The 23,415-nt window shown below is 40.9% G+C and overlaps 2 protein-coding genes across 3 annotated transcripts; one reads left to right on the top strand and one right to left on the bottom strand.

Moving 5' to 3' along the window:
• The first annotated feature begins 3,332 nt into the window (after nt 1–3,332).
• Nucleotides 3,333–10,922, top strand: tob2 (transducer of ERBB2, 2). The gene is made up of 2 exons (XM_004575504.5): nt 3,333–3,550; nt 5,879–10,922. Exon 2 carries the CDS (start codon nt 6,081–6,083, stop codon nt 7,290–7,292), a length of 1,212 nt encoding a protein of 403 aa, XP_004575561.1. The 5' UTR covers nt 3,333–3,550; nt 5,879–6,080; the 3' UTR covers nt 7,293–10,922.
• Nucleotides 10,923–11,771: 849 nt separating this feature from the next.
• tefb (TEF transcription factor, PAR bZIP family member b) lies at nt 11,772–23,415 on the bottom strand. 2 transcript variants are annotated; one of them, XM_004575502.4, is made up of 4 exons: nt 23,198–23,415; nt 17,557–18,126; nt 16,475–16,677; nt 11,772–16,125 (listed from the first exon to the last, which is right to left on the bottom strand). In XM_004575502.4, exons 1-4 carry the CDS (start codon nt 23,379–23,381, stop codon nt 15,910–15,912), a joined length of 1,173 nt encoding a protein of 390 aa, XP_004575559.1. In that variant the 5' UTR covers nt 23,382–23,415; the 3' UTR covers nt 11,772–15,909. The 2 variants fall into 2 exon arrangements, with proteins under 2 accessions (XP_004575559.1, XP_004575560.1); XM_004575503.6 differs by lacking the exon at nt 23,198–23,415 and adding an exon at nt 19,128–19,503.

Here is a 23,415-nt window from a genome sequence, read left to right as displayed (position 1 = left end):
TTTTGTCCCCATAAAAAACTGTTGGTCCACATCAGTATAGTAACATTCCCACTTTTGGTTCCCAGAAAGATATCTAAACATGGTACACGCACACTCACACACTCATGAAAGTCAGACTCTGTACAGGCTCTCAGTGACTCCTGTTATTAGAATCACTGTTATTCTACTTTGTGAGACAGTTAAATAAAGGTGTTTATTTTTCTGTGATAGATTCATGTTTAATTTAGTTCATTTATTTGTTGGAAAGAGTTAAAATGTATTAGACAAGATAATAAAAAGGGCAGCACTGATTGAAAACCTGTCTAAAATATGTGATTACAAAATAAGTGTTTGTTAAAAGTTATAAGGTGCAAAGTGCTGTGAAGTTTGGTTGAGGTAGAATTTGTGATGGTCACATGACCAGAGCTTAGCTAAGAGCACAACCATTGCATTGTGGGTCAGCACTAGCATGGATACAGAGGTGCAGATGTATTGCATTTTTTTCCTGCAGGGGCGATCGTGGCTCAAAAGTTGGCTGTTCGTCTTGTCATCAGAAGGTTGCCGATTCGAGCCCCGGACAGTCTCGGTCGTTGTGTCTTTGGGCAAGACACTTCACCTGTTGCCTACTGGTGGTGGTCAGAGGGCCCGGTGGCGCCAGTGTCCGGCAGCCTCTGTCAGTGCGCCCCAGGGCAGCTGTGGCTATAATGTAGCTTGCCATCACGTGTGTGTGAATGAATGTAGTGTAAAGCTCTTTGGGGTCCTTGGGGACTAAGTAAAGCGCTATACAAATACAGGCCATTTACCATTTTATCATTCCTGTTCTGCTAGTTCAAGACTGTTTATGGACCCTAATATGAGATTTTCACTGCTATGCAATTGATACCCACTTTTATTGGTTAAACTGCAGGGATGTCTTAGATACACAATGAACTCTAAATCTCTTTATCTCTGTTGTGAACTTCACATGAAGTTTGTGTTAACAGAATCAAACTGATGCAGATCTCCTTTGAAAATACACACTCACTAGACAAAATAAAAACAGACTGCTCAAAGTAAAAACAGAGCTCCCCCCCCATGTGCTCTTTTAACAGCTGGTAATACAAAACACAGTGACAACGATACCCTCACTACAAAAGCACAAGATATAAAAAATGGGGAAAAAATTGCATTCTGGGGGTTGTTACAGTGAAATAAAAACAAAAAACAAAACACAGACATCTGAAAATGTTGAATTTTAGTAAAAACACTGCTTTGTAGCTTGATACTGTCATTACAGACAAAGTGAATATTCAAAGCCTTTGGGCGTTCATTTGAAATGCAGTAAGTGTCCTTATCAGCTGGAAGTATTAAAGCCATAAGATGACTTTTGAGAGCAGCTAAAAAACATTAAACAACAGCAATGTTGAGCCTGTTCCAAAATTTAAATGTACATGCGTTGAAGGTGGGAGATTTGTTGAATTATTAAACACATTTTTCTTCAATCAGAGGCTTAAATATCAGCCTAGGGTGGCTCTATTTACCATTGTTGAGTCAGTTATCTTTTTGTGCTACTTTTTTTGAAGGATTGTGAAAGTGGGGATACATGCTCCTGGCTGAGCATTTCTGCTTACATCTTAGAATCTCAGTTTTAAATGAAAGAGTGAATGTGAAGTTCTAAATGAAAGAGTGTGTGAGGGTGTTAGTTGTGTTGTCCGAAAACAAGCTTATCTACAATGTGTCAGTAAAGAGTGACTTGCACTTCTGGTCCGTTGAGCAATGGTTTAAAAAATTTTACTGCAAACTATAAAAGGAACCTGGATTTAAATAGAACATAGTAGTGTCGGATGTAAGTGAAGGCAATACAAGTATAAGGTGTCTATGGAATACATCTTCAAGGTTCACACTGACCAAGTGGAGAGCTACAGGCATTTCTCTCAGTCAGCTGATTGTGTTTAGGGAAAAAAAGTAGCTAAGTACACTGTTATTGCTCCACGTTGTTAGTGAGGTAACTCTGGATGTCGGTGGGTTTTGTTAAGGTTGGTGTAAACAAAAGCAGAAAAACAGTAAAAGATGCAGACAGTAAAAATCTGGTTTATTTCATGATTACAATGAAACATTTTCACAGTTGTTTCATTGTAATCATTTTTAAGTAGCATACACGATAAATGGATACTACAACATAACACACGGCAGTGAGAAGAAAAACTCACCATCTTACCAGTTTTTATATTCTTATAAACTTAAAATAAACTAGTGATATTAGAGTTTAGTGTTTTAAGTCATCTGTTAAAAAACATGAGTTGACAGTTTTTTCTACCAGCATCATTACTCAAGTTAAATGTACTGCTGATGCTTATACCATTGCGAAATTTGCTAAATAAATATGCTTAAGAGTCTTGTGTTGTTTGACATCCAGCTAAAAGGTTTAAAATAAATAAATAAATGAATGAATTAAAAAAAAATAATATATATATATATATATATATATATATATATATATATACACACACACACACACAGTGGGGAACTAAAATGCTCAATAGCATTATTTTACATTTAAATTCAATACATTTAAATGTAAAATAATTTTAAAGAAATGTTTGAACTAATAATATTGATTTGTTTATTTGTTTTTTGTTTGTTTGTTCATTTTTAATTTTTGCTCTTTTCAGCTTTGTTTTCGGTTTATGGGTTTTTTTTGTCATTTATATGAAAAAATATTACATATACATAACTGTATAATTGTTTAAATGAAATTTAAAAGAAAAAGAGAAAGAGAAAAACAACAAACGCGCAATATTTTTACTGCTATCTTAACCACGTAATTCTGCAACATGAACACCATTTCCCACAAGCCCTTGATGAAAGTCTGGTCGCTTTAGCGGCTGTAGTCCAATAAGGTGAGGGTCCTCCCCTATCTCCGCCAATTAGGACTCTGTTGCTGTCACTGCTTATATTTTTAGTAAATTGTTCAGCACCATATGAAACTACAAATATCCCTCCACCATAGAAACTAGTTCGCGCTGGGTCATTTATAATGTTCTAATAGCTGGAAAAGCGCACTCCCCGACTATACAGTGGGGTGTTTGGCTTTTTGGCTATTCGAGAAAACTGATTAATCAACACCATGCTATTTGAGCAGAAATTAAGGAGTCACTTTTATTTTTATCAGCTTAAATTTGGATAAACTAAACCTATGAAATACAGATAATAATATAGTGGCGACAGGAGCACATTATGCTTCGACAGGAGCGTCAGAACCGCTATGTTGAAAAGATAATAATGGGAAGAAAGTAGTCCCTGTCGTCACGGGGGTGTGGGCGAGTCACACTGTATAAATACGCTGGGTTGTCAAACAGCAAAGTTTACTGGACCCTCCATGCAAACTGTCAGCTGAAGACAAAGTGGGGAAACCTTGGAGAGGCTTTCAATTATTTGGGCAGCTGTGGGGGAGAAAAAAAATATATATTTATGATGGTGAAAAAAATGTAAACTATTTCGCATCTGAACCAGTGAGTCGACACATGAAATCGGAGTCCTCGTAAGGGAATTTAAAAAAAACAAAGACAAGCTAGTACATCAGTGAAGCTAGGTGAGTAATTAACCGTCAGCCGGTGCGCGGGATTGGTTGCTTTTATGTTCAATAAAAAAGGACTGGATGTTACAGTCCCTGATAATGCAAGGACTTTAAAAAATGTAAACAAATATATAAAATTTGTTGACAGCGGGATGTTGCTGTTATTGTTCTTCTAGAAGCTTTAGCTGTCCGTTAGAGAAGGTGCACAGGGTTGAGCCCCTGGAAAGACACAGCTTTTGTTTTGCCCGAGCCCGTTATAGATTAGCTAAAGCGAGCCTCCCGGAGTGTGTTCAGCTCACGTTTATTTTCCTTCTGCTGTGCTTGCGGGGGTGTTTATGCCGAGAGAGAGAGAGAGAGAGGGGGCTGCCGCCTTCGTTCCTCAGATACTTGGTCGATAGGCTGCTCATCACTTAATTAGCTTTATAATTTAATTTACAGCGACAATTTGCCAGGGAAGGCTTCTCCACTTGCACATCAGCTAAACCAATGTCTTCTCTGGTCCACTGCCTTTTGACTCGCAAATGTCACTAATCCTTTCTCCAGGTAGACCTTAATGCGTTCTTGCAAACATTGAAGACATTTGTCCATGTTTGTCTCTTTTTTAAGGAGGCACATGTGCACAAAATTCCAAACGTAAGGAAAATTAAAGTAGCAGACAGTTTAATTTCTGTTGGTAAGTGAGGGACACGAGTACAAATTCCTGCAACATTCATATCCTTATTCTAGGCAATCATGCAGGCCTCCCTCTGCTGCCCTTATACACGGTTTTTTGTTTTTGTTATTTTCATAGCAAATTGTGTAGCTGTGCCGCTTGTCTGGTATATAGTGGATGTTTAGCAGTACTGTGTCAGCGCTGTACTAATGCCTGCATGTAAACAAAAAATACCACCCCAGATTCTGCTGATGACCTGACGAGAAGGAAAACAAGACTAGAATCAAGTCTGCCAGTGAAAATGCAAATGTTTCAGTTATGCAAGGTGGTGGGGCTTGTGTCTGTGGAAAGATTGGAGTCTTGTTTGTATTCCTCAGATTTCACTCTGAAAGCCACACATCTGTGGACAACAGCTGAGCTGTTTCTCTAATGTCATTGTTTGACATTGGATCTTGTGTATCTTGCTGCTTGCTTCCCTTTTTTTTTTTTTTTTTAAATGAGAGGTGGGAAATGCAGTAGGTGGCTTAGAGGTTTGTGCACTCAAGGTTTTTGGAGACACTGATGATGGCTGTTTCAGGTAAAAGACCGGTGCAGTCCTTTCTTTGTCAGTGTAACTCGTTATTAAGGTGAGGAATTTGCACCTCAGATGATGCAAAAACAGGGCCCCTACTTATAGCCTCATCCTAACAGCCCCCATCTTATCCTTCAATGTCACCCTTTTTTATGCAAGGGGAAAAATGCAAGACCTGTGGTTTTGTGTCACCCCTGCAGCCCTGCGTGCAGGCTGTGCAGCTTTATCTGTAGCAACATTAGAATTACCTTTAATCTGAGGCATTTTTCTAATCTTAGCTTCCGAATCCCCATCTGGCAGGGAAGTGAATGTGAGTGAATTGTTTGTGTGCATGTAGGAAGGAGGAGGGGAGGAGAGGTGAAGGGAGGGAGGGAGATGGGGTGGTGTTGAACACATTCAGTGCATTCTGGGAAACTGTGTTCTGTGGAGTCGGCTAACTGTCCTTCCATTTTACACATCTTCTCCGGTACATCCTTTTGTATTATGATATGCATATAATGTTGCTCTCAGTGGGAATGTGCATGGTGACGAGTGGACTCTTGTACGATTGTGTATTAAAGCAAGAAGCACTTCGTGCAATTGCATTCAGATTATGCAGGATTTACGAAGTGCACAGCATCTGTTACATCCATCCTGAGGCTGATAAACAGGAAATATAAAAGGGTAAATTTTAGGGATGCAGGAGTTATACTTCATATCACTACTGTAATTAAAAAAAATAAAAAATACCAGTAGGCATTTGAATAGATATCCCGATGCTTGCACTGGTTGGCAGGTGCATGTATTATGCATTTTTCAGTGTTGTTGGAAGCTTATGACTCCATTAGGATTTTGGCTTTTTTTTTCTTCTTTTTTTTGTATCGAAAGTAGTGGCAGGAATTTCTTCTCTTGTGATGCATTATGTGTGGGTAATTGTCTTGTATGTAAGACTTGAGTTTTGTTTTTTGTTTTTTTTTAAAGCTCACTATAAAATAATACTCTGATTACAATCCCCCTGTAGCCCCGTCTTTCTGTGTTCCAAAAATACCACATTAACTGTCTGTTGTGAGAGATCAGCTGAAAAAACAAATTCCTCATTTTCACACAAAGTTATATTGCTCTTCTCTTCTTGTCTTCATAGTTGAGGACCTGCCAACACAAAACAGCCTGTAACCTGCAGCCTCTGCCTTCAAGGTGCCTTTACCATGGTGACACTAAAAGAATCAAACACTGCACAATAAGCCAGAGGGGGACAAAAAGATTTGTTGCCACTGCATTGCCTCACTTTCATCTCATCCCCTTTGAACACTTTGTTCCCACACTGGCACTAACCCGGTGCAGACATGCATCTGGAAGTGAAGGTCGCGCTCAACTTCATCGTGTCCTACCTGTACAACAAGCTGCCTCGTCGACGAGCCGACCTGTTTGGCGAGGAGCTGGAGAAGATACTAGTTTCTCGTTTTGAGGGTCACTGGTACCCCGAGGCCCCACTGAGGGGCTCTGCTTTCCGCTGCATTCACCTGGGTGCACCGAGGGACCCTGTGGTGGAGTTGGCTGCCAAAAGAAGTGGGCTGGACACGGAGGAGGTGCGGGCAAATGTTCCTGCAGAGTTGAGCGTGTGGATTGACCCTTATGAGGTGTCCTACCAGATTGGAGAGAAGGGTGCGGTGAAAGTGCTCTATCTGGAGTCCCCCCCTGGCCTCGGTTGTGACAGCGAGCCGGCCGAAGGGGTCATCAGAGAGGCTAAATTAGATGCAGAGGTGGAGGATGCCAAGAGCTTGGGCTTTAATCCAGATGCTCAAGTGTTTGTACCAGTTGGAAGTCAGGCATCTCCTTCCTTAATGCCATCCCTCTCCAGTTCTCCCACACCCCTATCTGCCCAGTCCTGCCCTGGAATCTTCAGCTACCCCAGCTCCAGCACACCCACCGATCCCAGCATCCATTCCTCCAACACATCTACTCCTTCTCCTCCGAGCGGCGGTCTGCCCTACCTCTCCACTCAGCAGCCACCTGCTGCTCTTCCTGCTGCCCGTCCACAGCCAATCACCTTCACCACTGCCAGCTTCGCCGCCACCAAATTCGGCTCCACCAAAATGAAGAAGTGCAGTGGGGCCGGGTCAGGGTCTGCAGGCTCTGGTGTCATCGTACCACCATCTCAGAGGATACTCTCCCGCTCTCCTACCACCATCTCAGCACCAGAGCTGCTTAAGCACAAGCCCCTCTCTCTCTCCTTGCACTCCCTCGGGGGTCCCATCCACAGCCAGCTCTCCCCCAACGCCAAAGAGTTTGTCTACCCTGGATCTCCAGGCCCTCTTTACTTTGATGCAGACACCCAGCCCATGCAGCCTCTTACCAGCCCTTTCCAGCCCTCGCACACTATCAACACCCACCCACCATTTGATCCGTTCTCCAGCCCTCCTGCCCAGAGCGTGGGCATCATTGGCAGCAGTGGAGGGATCTCTTACATGGAGAAGCCACCATTTGTTGAGGGTTTAGGAAGCTACAACCTGCAATATCCCAGCCAGTCTTTCCAGCCTGTCGTGCTGGCCAACTAAGCCTTCATTTGTAATAAGAATTGTTGCAGGAGCAGTTGGGTGTACGGCAAAGACCCTCCTGATATTTTCAGTTTTTCTAACAAATTGTTCTAATACTAATGTGTGTTAAGAATTAGTTTTACTACAAAGATTTACAATGTCCACTAAATATTTAGTGTGATTTGTTTGGTATCTCTAGAACCCGCCCCAAACCCCACCCTGCTCCTACTTCCTGTGTCCATTGCTGTTACCCGTTATTTGTATTTGTGTTGGCTTGGAATGGGTGCTTCTGTTTTTTTGTTTTTTTTTGTTGTTGTTTTTTTTTTTGTTGTTGTTTTTTTTGTCCACCTTTTTGCCGTCTCCAATTTCATGTTTATGATTTTGCAATGAATGCTAATGTGAGGTTTTTTTTTTCCTTTTTTCTTCTTGTTTTTTGGGACTTGTAGTCTAGTGGACTCTAGTATAGCTCCATTTTGCACTGCACTGTCATGCTGTGAAAAAGGACTTTGCCAAGTCCTGCAGGGAACGACGGCTGTGGAAAACTCAGCACTTTGCTCTGCAATCTGCTCTGCCCTACTTGCCACAAATACGGGGTGGGGTTGGTGGAGGGGCTCTGCTCTCTGTGCATGTAGTTCGCTTCTGTTTGGTCGTGGTTCAGAGTGATTGAGAGACTCGTTGCTTGCACAGTGAAGCCCTGTTACCTTTGAAACAACCTGACGCACGGGCATATTTCAAGTCTTGTTGGTGGACGCATGTTGAAAGCAGGTTATCATCAGCTGGAATGGGCACGTGACCGGGGTTTCAATGAAGCAAGGGCAGCTAAGGGGAGAATCGAGGCGCTAAGAGTAATGTAGTTGAATGTATTGTACCTGTCAAGGGAAATTGCAGCTGTGAAGGTCAGCAAAATGGATTTGGGGGTGGGGGGGGTACCTTTTTTTATGAATGTGAAAACAAATGAATCTTTTGAATTTTAAGGCGATAACCATCTGCTGATTAGGCCAGTTGTGCACATAAAGATGCAAATTATGGTTTCACACATATTCACACATATTCAAACATACACCAGTCAGCAGCATATGAAGGTGAACAGGCAGGAAGGATGAGAGGTGGGGGTGGGGGGGTGGGAATGCAGCAGTAGCTCAGCATTAGGGATTGTGATAAATGGCTTAGCATGACTTTGACTATGAAGGAGAGGCTTTCCTCTGCATGGACAGGAGGGAGGGAGGGAGGCGGTAAGAGAGAGAAGCAGCTAGAGGGTTCTGTTGCCCCCTGTGCCATTCAGGGTGTACTGGCTTAGAAAGCAACGCTTTAACACCCAGAGCACGTTTCTGATGGGCTTAAATGGTATTGAAGCCAAAGGCTCACTATTCTCTCAGTCCTCTTAAAATTCTCCAGCGATCTCTGCTCCTCCGGCTGTTGCAAAGGAAAAACCAGAATTGTACAGTTCAGGTTGCTCTCTTTATTTTCTTTTTTTTTTTTTTTTTTTTTTTTTTTTTTTTTAAATTTATTTCCCAGCTGCAGTGATGCAAACAGAGATGCAATGAGGAGTGTTCTTCTGTGGCATCTGTCGTGTCACTGGATAGCTTGTCAGAGATCTGATGTTTGTATTGGTGCAGTTTAACAGCGGGGCCTGATGTCATTGTTGGTTCGTCCCTGAAAGAGAAGGGTAACCTCCACATGTCCACGTCCAGCGGTCCAGCACTTTATTACCAGGCTCCCGATGCCGAACCGTTCCTTTGCCCTCCGTTTGGCTGTTGCACATTTTATTCAGATGTCATGAAATGCTTTGGAAACTCCAATGAGCTACATTTGCATCACAAACGGGAAAGAGATGCAGTCAGTCTCACTCTTGGTTGGCTGGTTGTTTAGTTTTTTGTTATTTTGTTAATGTTTTTCAGACTATAGATATTTTTGTACTAGAAGGACCCTTGTCTTGTCCTCATGTTGGTTTTGCAATGTGGCATTACTGTCATATGCAGCAAGCTTTAGTTGTTTTTGTTTCAGAGGGAATGAGTGGGTGAAGTGTACACCTCTGTAAATGTTACAGTTGTGAGGGAAAAGGCTTTTTTTTTTTCTTTTTTTCTTTTTGATCTTGAATCTATTTCCACCATTTTTTTTTTTTTTTTTTTTTATATTAGTTTTTGAAAATGATCACTAAAACATTTGTATAAGACATGCAGAGTCCAGGAATATGTGTATAAAAAGTTCTTATGTTGAGATTCTTTGTTTAGTTTCTTACATGCTGAAGTTATTTTTTCAGAAAAATAACATGAATATATGCAAATTGAGACGTAAATAAAGATGTACAGAATAAAGTATTGAATGTTTATTGTACCTTGTACACCATATGTCTAATAAGACGGGTAAATGTAATCATTCTTCAGTTTGCAGTTGGAGTTAGAAATGTTTACAGTGGGTTTGTGTAGGAAAAGATGGCTGATCACCACTTTCTGTGCTCCGAGGGCAGTCTGACAGCACTCCTCCCCATAGGCATTACATTTAAACCAAAACAATGTATTTTCTTTTTTTTTTTCTTTTTTTATTTAAAAAAATTAATTAGTCCTATTTTCACGTAGCACACACTCTGTATATTATAAACTCCCCAACACTTTTAATTTATCTGCATTTCAATTCCCAGATCTGCTAATATTAAAAAGAACAAAATGTTCCTTCTATCTTTATCGTTTCTTTTTTTTCTTTTTTTCTTTTTTTTTTTTTTTTTTTTGTCTTGACTGAGCCACCCTTGCTCCATCAGCCGGATCCTTATGGTACTGATACTATAGCCATAATCCCTGACTGTCTTTACTTACACACCCTTCTCCAATTCAATGAAATGCCATAAGTTTTTAAACAACCCTGAAGGATTCAAGGGGTTTCTACCTCTCTCCAATATCTCTCTTCAATAAGAAGGCAACCGGTTTGGGAAAAGACGAGGGAAATGAATGTTGCTCTGAACTGTTGTCAACCCTGGTTTAGATTGTGTTAGGTTTATTTAATGGTGAAAACATTTGGAGGGATTCTTTGAGTCATGCATGACCAGAAACATTTCTCTGTACCCCTCACATCCTGATTAAAACCAAAATTGAAACAAAAAATAAGCATAGAGGCGATGGTGGTATTACATTTCCTAATAACACAAGCTGGAGAGTCAGCTCTTAGATATTTGAAAGAAGTAAATAAAGGGGGGAAGCACCATAAACCTGAATGCGGGCTGTTCTAAAATCAGGGTTGAGCAGGAATGACGATGGAGACAAGAATTTTGTATTCTGATGTCGTTTTGCTTATATTGATGTTTGCGTTTTACTTTGCACTTTGGGATATTTCATTGGCATAAAATAAATTTATTTTCTATGTAAAAAAAGAAAAAAGTGAATAAACATTAACCTTTAAGAGTAAAATGGATCTAATAAAATGTTCAGATGATGTATAAATAGTGTTTTCTTTCCTGCCTGTATTTTATTATTATTCTTCCTATTTTGTATCTGATCTGTACACCCTGTAGATGTATAATGAATATTTCACTACTGAGATGCAATGACCTGTTTTCTGTGCTGCCCCCTCGGGAATGGGGAGTTACTACTGCAGTTTCTTATTGTATGAGATCCTTTTTTAAGTTTGTAATAAAAACAGATTGGCAAAAAATTATAAGCATGGAAAAATTAAGCTGATTGTGTCGTCCTCATTTGTGCGTGACAGTGCGGGGGTGAGTCCTCCTCCTTTGTGGTCTCTGTGCGGGTTCAGACCCCTGGTTCGTGCGTGAGAGTCCTGGAGCAGCTCATTGCTCTGATTGCGGTAAACAGATTCGAGTGATGTTTGATCAATAATTCAAAGCAAGGATGGAATTCTCAAATGGTGAGCAGCCAGCTTGCTCACCAGCCCACCTCAGCTGGACCCATCCCAGCAGATATTACTTTGCATTTCATCACCTAGCACTCCGTCTGCCTGTCCTGCCCCGTGCTGGTGTCTGTGTACAGCCAGCTGGAAGGTTGGCTTGCTCATGTCGCGGTGTGACAACATGCATAGCTCTGCATCCTCAGCACCGCATCCCTCATTCTCTTTTCATCATCTAGCTATCTTCCCTCCCCCACTCTCCATCTTTACCACTACCTGATCCTTTCCACTGCTTGTCCCCACCTCCTGCTTCCTCGCCGTCTTTGCTCCATCTTCCACACACACACCCATCCCTCTGGTCTTTAGAGGCTGCTTATGTGTTACGCAATTCTGCTCCCCTGTCTGTCGATGTGATCATTACGCAACATCTCCTACTCTGCTGGAATACTGATGAGCAGCAGGAGAGAGGTAATGGAGGGACAATAAAAAGGGGGGGGGGAAGATGTGCACTCAGGGGGCTTGTGTTTGTGTGTGCGCGCGTGCAAGTGCATCAAGGATGAGGACAATGCCTTCATTTATCCACCAGCTCCTTGTGTTACCCGACATTTGTCACACAGCCGCCGCAGCTGGTCAGCAAATCAGGCAAGGTCAAAAAGACAAGGCCACGTGTCGGTAAAACTCCAAATTTATTTCATATGCATAATACAAGATACAATTAGGACACGATACTGCAGTTGCATGTATCCAATACATGATAGGGACAATACAAAAACGAGAAAAAAACCCACATTTATATAAAAATCAGAACAGAAAGCCAAAAACACCACAAGTCTTTAAAAATGTTTCCAGAAAGAGATTTAAAATGGTTTTCCGGGAGCTACTTCAAATAAGTAAACAAGGACACGGTGTTGTCAATGCGAAGCATCTCAAACCAGTGTCAAGAGTTTCAAGCAATAACCTTAAAACTGAGGTTTAGATTGGAGATCTAGTCGTGCTGCTCTGAGCACACCTACAAACACCTGTGCGCACACACACTTGTGCCAGATGTTCTCTGTCAATTATTTGTGCATTTCCAGGATTCTAGTTTTCCTTAAATATTACCCAAAAGTAGCACAAAGGGTTTCACAAGTGCAGGAGCCATCTTTTGTCAGTAGGTGGCAGAAGACGCACCTACATCCAAAAGTCATAACTGCAGGTCTGCATGCAGAGAATTGGGGAAAAACTCCAACCTCTTTAAAAGGAAAAATGATTTCATAAGGAGCTTCACATCAAACAGAAACTGCTACATACTTTATGCATCACTATACAAAATATGATCTTTATTTTATTGGCTTCTAAAAACCTCTCGTGGCCAGTACCAGTTTTTTCTTTTTAAATGTCCAAGTTTGCATTCATCAGCTAGACTGATGTCTAAAGCTCAGTGCAGTCGATGTGACAGAAAAAAAAACCCCCAAGAACCAGCTGTTACAATACACTATCAGGAAACTCAAATGATCATATTAGCAATCAAGAAGACAAGAAAAAAAAAAAAAAAAAAAACACACACACACACACACAAAAACAAACAAACAAACAAAAAAAGCACCAGCTGATTCCTGTGTATCCAGATACAGATCAATCTATAGCAAATTTAAAAAAAAAAAAAAAAAAGATAATAATCCACAGTGATTAAAAGATGCTGCTTTCAGCTGTTTTCACCACAAGGTCAAGCGCTGGCTGCACAAGGAAAGGCGGTGCTGTCATAAACAAAAGGACATCGCAGCAAAGATGCTCTGCTTTTTTGTTTTTTTTCCACTGTTCTGCACAATACACCATCAGCCCACGTCATCCCCCCAAAAACCAAAGAGCTCTAGTTTTCAGTAATGGTTCACAGACATAAGTACACTTGGTATAAAACTTGTTTTTTTTAAAAAACAAACAAGGAACAGAGAGAGAGAGAGACAGACAGGTTCACTGGGTTTCATGCATTAAGATCTCGGACTACAGAGAATTAAGAACTGGAAGCACGAATGATTTTGGGGCATTTCTATTTAGTACATCATAGTAAGTATACATACAACATCACTACTGAAATCAAACTAGCATTACATAACAGAGTATTATTGCCACATTTATTTTCTTTCCAGGATTATGAGCACAAGCTGGCTGATAAAAATCAAAAAGAAAATTATAAGTTTGAGATACAGAGTCCCATAACAGTCTGCAACATATTTACTAATTAAGATTCACACTCAGAAGCTTTGGCGGAAAGAACTCAGTTTATAAAGTCGGATTTAAGGTTTTGCCAAATGGAACTAAGCTGCTTTGTACGTGTTCTTTGCTTCAACCAACACTTTGTAGCCATGCTCCATGTTTTACCTTTCACAGTAGCAAGTGTTGGACGAGGTAAAGGAAAGTGCACCCTGTCCTTTGTGTGTTCACAACACAATACCCCCACCCCACAAAAAATAAAGCCCACATTACTATATAAACCTGTTTTTAAAACAAACATCCAAAAGCACAGTTCACCCTTTGAATTCCCTGCTTTGTCATTGGTTTCATTATATAGGTATTATTATTATTATCCTAAGGAGAAATAAAATTATCTGACACATTGTTTGTACATCACAATCAACAAATGCATCATTACCCAAGAATAAATACAGCACTCATTCAACTATTTGGCAAATATAAGGAATATTGTAGGGTTAATAAAGACACAGAGTCCCCGTCTTAGCAAAATAAAGACCAGGAGACATATTTACAAGGTTCAGAAACAGCCGACTTTGAGCCTGCTTAAGATAAAAAAACAAAAAGCAACCAATCAATCCAGTCCTCTCGACACCATTAGGCAGGCAGTGACTCTAGCACACTAACTGCAGTGTGCAGTAAATAAACATCCCAACAGCACTGTGAAAAACCCTTAAACCCACCCCTCATTTCTTTATATTTTGCTTTCAAGGAGCCACATTTTGTTATTGTTTAAAGTAGTCTTGAGCAATAGTTCTCCAGGATTTCTAAAAAGCTCTTTCAAAGTTGATTTTATTTTTTGTTTGTATTTTTGTTACTAGCAGTTGTCACAAAACACATACTTGTTTTAATTTTTTGTTGAATCTACGCAAAAGATCAAAAGTAACAGTTTGATGGGCATTAAACAGTTTTCAGATCTTGTTACTATTGATGAAATTATGAAGGCAGAAAAGTACTGTTAGATTTTGAGCCATCATACAATACTATGTGGAAAGTGTCGTAATTGGAAACAGCTTTATTTTTCAGAATGGCAATCATCTCAAACAACACAGTGAAAGCATACCTGAATAGAAAAACATCAGTCATGGATTGGCCTCCCCAGAGCTCAGACCTCAGCATTATTGAAGCAGTGTAGGATCATGTTGACAGAGAACATAACAGAAAGGCAGAAACATCCAAAGAAGAGCTTTAAATGTCCTGGAGAACTATTCCTGAAGACGACTTAAAGAAATGAGAAGAAAGCTGCCTAAGAGAGATCAGGCTGTGTTGAAGAATAAGGTGATCCTTCCAAATATCAACTTTCAAGCTGGTTAGAATAATACAAACTCTGTGTTTGTCTTAGACACTGTATTTCCATGTATGTCAATAAAATCCTGCATCTATATCCCACTTTATCAGCAAAATTTTAGGGAATGAAGGGTGGCACAAGACATGTGCGTAGTACTGTACATGTGAACATACCCCTCTACAATCAAAGGCCTTGGAGATCAAATGCACAGCATGCCTTTAACAGTAACCCACAGATAGAAACTACTACTCTTTCCCCATATATAAAACAATCTGCTCCTTCACTGAATCTTTGAGTCTCTGGAAGCTGATCTTAGTAGAAAAAAAGATGTTAAAAATCACAGAAGCTTTAAACTTTAGACCTACTTTGCATTTTCTTTAGTATGCTACCATTAAAACAGCTCCCACTGTGATCATCGTTAATAAGGTTGACAGCTGCTACCAGCTTAATCTCCGCACACCGTGTGTGTGTTTTCTTTTCTGTTTTTTAATGAAAAAGTGCAAAATGGATTATACACTATAAAAATGGTGCAGAGAGATGATTATATATACATAACAGTTGTTTTTAAACAGTGTGCAGAGGCGTGCTTGTGTGACGGAAGAACTCTGACTGGACCACACCTTTCCTGAGGTCTCCCTCCTCTTACCCTCTCCAGACTGGGAGTACCACCTTAAACCTGACTCCGGCTCATTTTTCATCTGTTCCTCTCCTACACTGCGCAACTTCACTAAATATTCTTCTTCTTCTGAGCCTCCTAATTAAGTGCAACACAAGGGAAACAGGAGGAGTGCACCTTTCTAAATATGCAGCTTCTGACTGACGCTACTCGTGCTTTGGTCCATTAAGGTGTGCTGTGCTCTGACGGAAACTGCTGTATCGAATTTGAAAGCGTGCGATTCTTTCTAACCGACCCGCTCTTTTCATGTCGCTTGACTCTCTTTGAACTTTTCTCGAGACGACCATATTTTCCATGTGTGTTTGACCATGGGAGAATCCAGAACGGTCCACTTCCTCTCCGAGTGTAGGAGCCAGGCGCTCTCCACAGGCCTTCCTGTGACCACCGCTCCCATCATGCCTCACTGCCTGCCAGTGTGCATCCAAAACTCCAGCGTTGTGTTAGAAACTGGAGCCGAACACAGTGACTGGAGGTCAGCAAAGACAACAGTGCAAATTTAGATTCCCTAGGTGTTTATATCTGTGTTGAAATTTGCGGGGAAGGGAGTTCTGCTTTTGTCTCGTCATGGGTTTTATTGTGAGTTTTCTTTTTTCTGTTATTTATTTATTTATTTTTTACAGTGGGCCGTACTTGGCTTCGTATCGAGCCAGGACGTTCTTACAGCGACCGCAGTCTTTCCGCATCTCAGCCACTTGCTGCCTCAGAGCAGCATTTTCACGCTCCAGGAAGGATGCACGCACGGTGATCTGGTTCTCCTTAAGGCGGCGTGCATCGCGGGAACGCTTCGCTGCCAGATTGTTCTTCTTTCTTCTCGACCAGTACTTCTCATCCTAGAGGAATGAAAAGGGACAGAAAGAAGAGTTAAACCTGCCCACATAAAAGAAGGGATTGGATTGAGGAGATCATCAGCTCAATTCTAATGTTTTATTGGGCTAACGTAATCACATAGAAATACAAACTAACTGATGGAGTTGGAGCTTAAACATTCTGCAAACCCAATTTTGATAAATGCATTTTTCTGACAACTGAACAAGATGAAAAGAGTGGAAATTTTCTAAATATATGTCAGACTTAAACTGTATGACATATATTAACTAGTTTTTACAACAGTGTTTTTTCAGACTGGAGTGAACTGATCTCAACTGCAGTTTGGGAAGAAGAAAATTTGATTCCACTGACCTTCTGCTCATCGGGAACAAAAACCTTCTTGGCCTTCTTGATCATCGGCTGCGGCTTCAGCTCCTCCTGGGAGAACCTGTGCTTGCGTGGGTTGAACAGCTCACCCCCGGGCACGCTGGACAGGACCAGGTCTGTGGGATCTGGCTGGAAATTAATGTCCACCTCAATGGCGTCTGGGTCGATTGGGGAGGGCGTGTTACGTTCTGCAGAGTCCAGCAGGGGAAAAAGTAAGCTTGGACACAAGACAGGTAAACGGCAATGAACCAGGTGGCCAGACTTCACACCACTACTGTGAAACCTGTTAGGGAGCTATGTAGGCTTCATTGCTCTCAGCCGCTTATCCCACAAAGATATTTTATCATCGCAAACACTCATTAAAAAAAAACAAACAAACTGAGGGTTATACAAAAGAAGCACAAGTCTTTGTGGGAATAATAACCATACCTACATAAAAACAATTATAAAACGTAGTAAAACAAATAAGTTCACTACATGCCACACTGGAAAAAAAGGCTTTAAAAGTTTCTGTGCAGCTCAAATGAAAGGTGTCTAAGTTGGACACCTCCCAAAAATACATTTACGTAAAAAATATTTCCATCACTGCTTCTGTGTCAGTTTGTTAACATGTGACTAAACTGCCTGCAGTGAAATTATTTGACTATATTAGCATTGAAGACCTAGATGAAAATTATATGCAAAAATCTGCCTTTCACGACATCACTTTAGCAGAGTAATAATGCACAGAAATAGCTGGGCAAGCACCAAAATCTGTATAAGGTATGTCCTACTGCCAAATGCTCTGGCATACCGCATTTTATAAAGTTGACGATATTCCTTATTTAATCCAGCCTATCCCAGTTGTCATGAGGTGAGAGGCAGGCTACACCTGGGACTGGTCACCAGTCTGTCACAGAGCTTGTTTGGCCAGATTTGGTAACATTTATTAATCGTTATGACTCAGGTAGCCATGCCAGCATTGATATTCTTAGACCAAACTAAATAAAACTAGAGCTGCATAACTGAGAGGAAACAACAGTTTTCATCAGGTGTTAATGTTTAACACATGCAGTAAATCTGCTCACCCGCTTTCTTTACTTCTGCTTTTGGCGTTGCCTCCTCAGGCAAAGATTCCTCTTTTTGCTCTTCCTCTTTTTCTCCTTCTTCTTCTTCTTCTTCTTGTTCTTCTTCTAGCTTAGCCGGTTGTAACGTGGTGACTGTCACAGGCTCCTCTGGATCTGGGGTAGCCATGGAGGCAGAGGGGGGAGATGATGAGTCTGCAGCAACAGGAGTAGCGGGAGTAGTTGTTTCAGTAGTAGTAGGAGTAGGAGTGGTGGTGGTAGCTCCTGCAATAGCCTTGGGAATGGCTTTGCCTTTGTCTTCAACTGTCAGCGTCTTCTGCAGCTCCTCCTCCTCCAGGGTCACAGGGATACCGTTCTCCAGGAGGAACTCATCCAAGTCCATGTATTCCAAGTGGAATGTCTCCCCATCATACGGAATGGTCTTCTCCCAAATGGCTGGGGTCAGGGAGGCTGATACCCCTCCACTGCCCCCACTTCCACCACCACCTCCTCTGGAGCCTCCACCAGCATTGTTTGCCACAGCCCCTCCTCCATCCACATCTTCAGATGAGCACAACTTCTCCTTCTCTATTTCTACATTAAAGACATAAAGCATAAAAGGAAAAAGTGAAATTAATGGCTGCTTGCTGAAAATGAACAGTTCCCTTGTCCAAATATTATTCAGTAGTAGAGGTGGGTGTATCAATCTGAAGGACAACAGTATCAACAAGACAGAGGATCGAAACAAAGTATCAATCCTAAGTTCAGTATATAACCCACTGACTTTATTATTTTTTGGAAACAAAAAAAAATTAAGCAAAATATATATGTAACATTCAAGGTCTAAAAAACAGTTTTAACAAACATGAAAAGTTGAAAGGCATGTATTAATTACAAAAAAATCCCAGTCATTACAATGTGTTGCAAATTGGTGATGACCTCATAAGTAATGACACACTACTCTCTGCTACACAAGTTGCCTTTGTAAGTATCGCTATTGGCGATACTGGCCCTGTATTTACTTGGGTGTTGAATGGATACCAAAAATTGCAGCATGGTACAACATTATTCAGGAGACACGGTAAGAAAGTGAAATTATGAATGAGAAGAGGCTGGGTGGAAAGGGGTGGTGGTGATGTGACACCTGACAAACAAGTGGGTAAACAAAGGCGGGCTACATCCAAGAAGCCCTACAAGCGGTCTGACAGACTGAGGCAGAGAGAGGGAGTAGATGTTAAAATGAAAGAAGATAGTCAGAAAACACCATCACCATCAGCCAGCAACCAAAGAAAAGTAGCTCGGGCTGTTTAATGAAACCGCAGGGAGTCCGCTCTGTCCTGACTGTTTCCAGCCTGGTTTAGCTCCTTGATTGTCAGCGCAGAAGAGCAGGAACTTTTTGTTCTTCATCGTTTGCTCCACGCAACAGAGGGCATGTGAGCCAAAACCACGACCACACGTTTTAGGCGAAACACCAGACGCTGATTACTACCCAGCTTTAAAACCTATATACTCGTGGTTCATTTACAAGCTGAAAAACTGGGCAGCATTTTAATTTAAATTTATTATTATTATTTATAATAATTAATAATGCTTACCGTCTTCTCCTTCCTCCAGGATGTTCGGAGGAGGTATGTCCATAATTTTCTTTAAAACAAAAGGAAAAGACTTCTGGGGTGACGCTGTAGCGGTATTACCGCTGGGCTCGAGCTCCGTTGCCATCGCGGCTTCGCCAGGCATTGTTCCGTGCCGAGCTCCGAGTACACCGAGGCGACGCTGCTTTTTTTTTTTTTTACCGAGAGCTGCGTCCGAAAAACAGGAACACAAGAACCGCGTTTAGCCGCTGGACTCGACACTATCGCTGATTTTGAGCCTTTTAAGCCGAAAATGCAGATTTCTAGAGTCAAAAACAACACCACACCGAGCCTCTTCTTCTCCTTACCCACGGAGCACGCTCGTTGGATATTCAGAAGTTCCGTGCCACGCCTCTTTCACGCAATAGTAGCAGCTGATTGGCTGTCAGTACTTCATATATGAATATATTACTGCAGCTTCATTTTGACTCTAATCTGTGGTAGCTCTACGTTTGGTCATTGGCCACAAACACACAAGGAAATCATGGCTTTACATAGAAGGAAAAAAAAAAAACAGACCCTATAAGCGCAACGTGAATGCAACACTCGGCCTCGTGCAGTCATCATATTAACATCTTTATTAGAAGGCGTTAGAGGCACGAGGTACTCACACTTTCACGGCAAGAACTGCGTGTCACGCGCGCACGCATAGCGCAAATACCCACACCCACATAAACACGTTGTGAGCTCGTGCAGTCGCTTGTTTTCTGAGCGTGATACTCGTGGCCAAACACGTGCGCCCCGCCCGCACCCGACTCACGTGAAAGCACACTCTGTCGATGGGCGTGGTTTAAAGATTCTCTGCACGTGCAAGCCAATGCGAGCTGGTTGAAGCGGGCACGCGCACGACAGTGTTTTTATTTTATATTGATTTAATAGTGCACGCGAGGTATAATCTATAACGTCTATCACATATTTCCCTAGATACGCTTTAACTCTACGCGCACCAGCTTCCAGGTCCTCTCTGCACCGAATAATAATAATTAATCTAAAAAAAAATAAACCCTCACTGCCACAAAAAAAAGAGACGTGCGTGCTTCCGCGCGACGGAGCGCGCACGACCTTGTCTCGAATATTGTTTTGTTTCAGGAACACGATGTTCAGCCGCAGTGAAATTCATTTTTTTCCTTTTTTCCCCCCTCCAAGTTCAGCACAAGTGCCATGAGCTTCTACAGACTGAACACTGAAACCGCACACCAAAAGACTGGTGTCCTAATACTCTGTCCACGTACAAGTTTAGACAGGGACACATGAGACCAGGGTTTTTATTAAGGTTTCTGTGGCCACGAATACTAGTGAGCGCATGTGCAACATTTTGTATCGCATTACAAGGATGATAAAGGTCAAACTGAAACAACAATAAGAAGAAGAAGAAGACGAAGGGGGAGTAGGAAGCATGTTTCAATATTGGAAATGAACTGTTAAATCATTTGTTATGCTTTCGGTTCACACAATACAAAGTTTTCATTCTAGGTCCTGCAGCTCACTGGAAAAAATACAAAACAAGAACCGGTCTTGGCTGGAGTCTGCTGTGTCTACAGAGCAAACCAGAGCACAATAAACACTTATCAGTGCCCTCTGCTGTCTATTTAAACTGATTAAATTTACACTCTTGAAACAGCTGAGACAGGAGTCTGCTGTTGTTCAACACATGTGAACAGAGGGAACTTTGTATGCACACTGAGATGAGGAAGAAATAACTGAATTAAAACTTGATGGTGATGCTTTCTGCATGCTTTACAGGGGAAATTACAGAACTATTAAGGCCTCAACCACAGTAAACACAATAACAATAACACAATAATCTGCCACTGAAGTGTCCTGCGAAGACACTGCATATCACAGGGCCAGCATATTATGTACTAGTGAGTCAGCATTGGTTGTCAACAAGATAATAAAATGCAATATTTATATTTGAGTTTCTAACACTATAATTACTTTGCATGTCTGTGGGATTTTTTCTGGTGTCACAAACATGTGTAAACATGTAAATCTAAAGCCAAACATTGTATGCCAGGGTATCAGGGATGCAAAGGGTAGTGCTATTACAACTTTGTACAATTTCTTCATCTGTATACCAGCATCATGTAGGTAAATGTGCATAGAAAGTATGGATGGAAGTATACTTTATTAGCTTAAGATAATAATATAATAATCAGAATATAATAATATGTAGTTAGCATTGTGAAAGACCATGAGAGCAAAACAAGTTTCTATAATACTGCATTTTTTTAACCTCTATCTACTCTACTGAAAAGCATCCTTGGCTTTCTTGAAAGACCCTATACAAATCTATGTTGTTATTATTATTTCAGGTTTGCTAAGCTAACTCTCAGGCTACTGCAAAACCTGGTTTTGTTTTGTTTTTTACATAAATAATTTTGGATTTTTGTTATTTTTACATGACTAGAAACCTACTTACAAACTACTAAACATACTACAAACTTTACTGGCACATGATTTGCTTCTACTAGCCGACTCATTTTGCTTTATTTGAGTTTTATTGCTTTTACTGCAGAGTTCCTTTCAGTTGTAACCACATTTACTTAAAGTGCCCCCCGAAGGTCAACTCTAGGGCATCATAGATTTTACATGCTGCCAATGTATATCATACACTTATGACACACAGCTAAATATTCGCTGTAAATCTGCTAATACAGCACATGTCTGATTTCAGGGGCTGAATGACACAGACTGGTCTTTATGAAGGAAATCAAACTCCAGGGTGGTTTTATTTCCTATGCATCATTAGCCACAGCTTTACTGCAAGTTGTTTGACCCAAATCTGACACTGTGCCTTTGAGCTAGCTGTCTGGTTGTCTATAGAGATGAACAAACTCTCTGATTAGTCATGAGAAGATGGGGACTGCATACTAAGATTTATTTATCTATTTATTTTTTTAACAGGTCAAGGTATATTCGAAACCTCACTGTGACCAACTTTGGTGATACTGGAGCAATTAGGTGTTCGTACCCACATAAGTGCCATCAAACGCTTAAGGAGACATCAGAGCACAGGTGAAGTAACACAACCCCAACACATTTAGTTCAGTTTCAGCTGGCAGTCTTTCTTGCATGCCCTGCATGTCACTCCCTCTCACATTTCCTATGTCATTGCACTAGCAACTTCTAATGAAAAATAAACCAAAGAATTTATTTATTTTTAACAGAAAGTAAGCTAAAAAGTGTGCATAACATAAGCAGAGTGCATAAAGAAGCTAATGAAATGATGAAACTCTGAGTGAGGACTGTTTCAGTGTTGTTGCATCAGTTTCAGGCTACACGGAGAAACAGCATAGACAGTCTGCTGACACAATACACCTCACAGCCTTTCATCACCTGTGCACACTTCAAGAGATTAGAGTGATATTCTGATTACCACATACTACTGCACTCAGTAAAATAATGAACTGAACAGGAGACATTTAATTATGTTTACGGGTGGTTTTACTTCTACAGTTTCCCATACAGAAGGGTTTAAAGTGTCTGCTAGTAAAATAACTTTACACTAGAGCTGGATTAAGTACTTAGTTCAATGCTGAGATGTAATGAAAGCACTAGTCAGTTTTAATAGGCAAAATAACAGAAGTCACTTCATTAGCTTTATGTATAAAACCACTTCATGTGTATCACTGAAAGCAAGATAAATAAGATGAAGATACCATGAAGAATTGCAGGGCTGCTGCATTACTTGTATCTCAGACTCTAATAAAATGGCAACATAGCAATTGTCACAGGACAATATTAAATCATAAACCTTAAAAATAATGTAACTAATTAATTATACTCATTTTACAACCAGTGCCATAGTTTAATCCTTAATATTCATAGGCCTCTATGTCAAATTTTTATGTGGGAAAGTCACATAAAGTAATGAAATATAGTAAAAACGTACTTAGCGTTTCCATGAATGTAACTACACACCACCATATGCTACTTAAATAAGTCTGCCAACTACAGACTGCACGCTAGCAAAAGCAGCTCTCATAAAAAGATGCAAAAACAGTTATAACGTTATTTTAAAACATGCTTACCACTGTCATCAAAGGCCGGGAAGGGACAGTCGGCCAAGTACCTGAGCAGGTCCGGCACGTCGCTCCTGTCCTCGAAAAACATTTGGTTAGCCGCCGTCATGTTGGACAACTTGTGAAACTGCCCGCTCTGCTCGAAAACACAACTCTTATTTACTCCGACGAAACGACTACGTGCGCTTTGCATCAACTTTTCAACGTCACGGGGACGGATGCATGTG

This window comes from Maylandia zebra, linkage group LG4 (assembly GCF_041146795.1).
Source record: "Maylandia zebra isolate NMK-2024a linkage group LG4, Mzebra_GT3a, whole genome shotgun sequence".
Classification (NCBI taxonomy): Eukaryota; Metazoa; Chordata; class Actinopteri; order Cichliformes; family Cichlidae; genus Maylandia; species Maylandia zebra.
Note: the sequence above shows the minus strand (reverse complement) of the source record. Positions and strands in the feature narration are given on the sequence as shown.

Excerpts from the sequence above, each read along its gene's own strand:
- tob2 (XM_004575504.5), top strand. The coding sequence starts at position 6,081 with ATGCATCTGGAAGTGAAGGTCGCGCTCAACTTCATCGTGTCCTACCTG.
- tefb (XM_004575502.4), bottom strand. The coding sequence starts at position 23,381 with ATGCAAAGCGCACGTAGTCGTTTCGTCGGAGTAAATAAGAGTTGTGTT. Across the intron at positions 18,127-23,197 it reads CCCGGCCTTTGATGACAGTG|AAATAGAGAAGGAGAAGTTG; the intron begins GTAAGCATGTTT and ends TCTTTAATGTAG. Across the intron at positions 16,126-16,474 it reads TTGTTCCCGATGAGCAGAAG|GATGAGAAGTACTGGTCGAG; the intron begins GTCAGTGGAATC and ends TCATTCCTCTAG.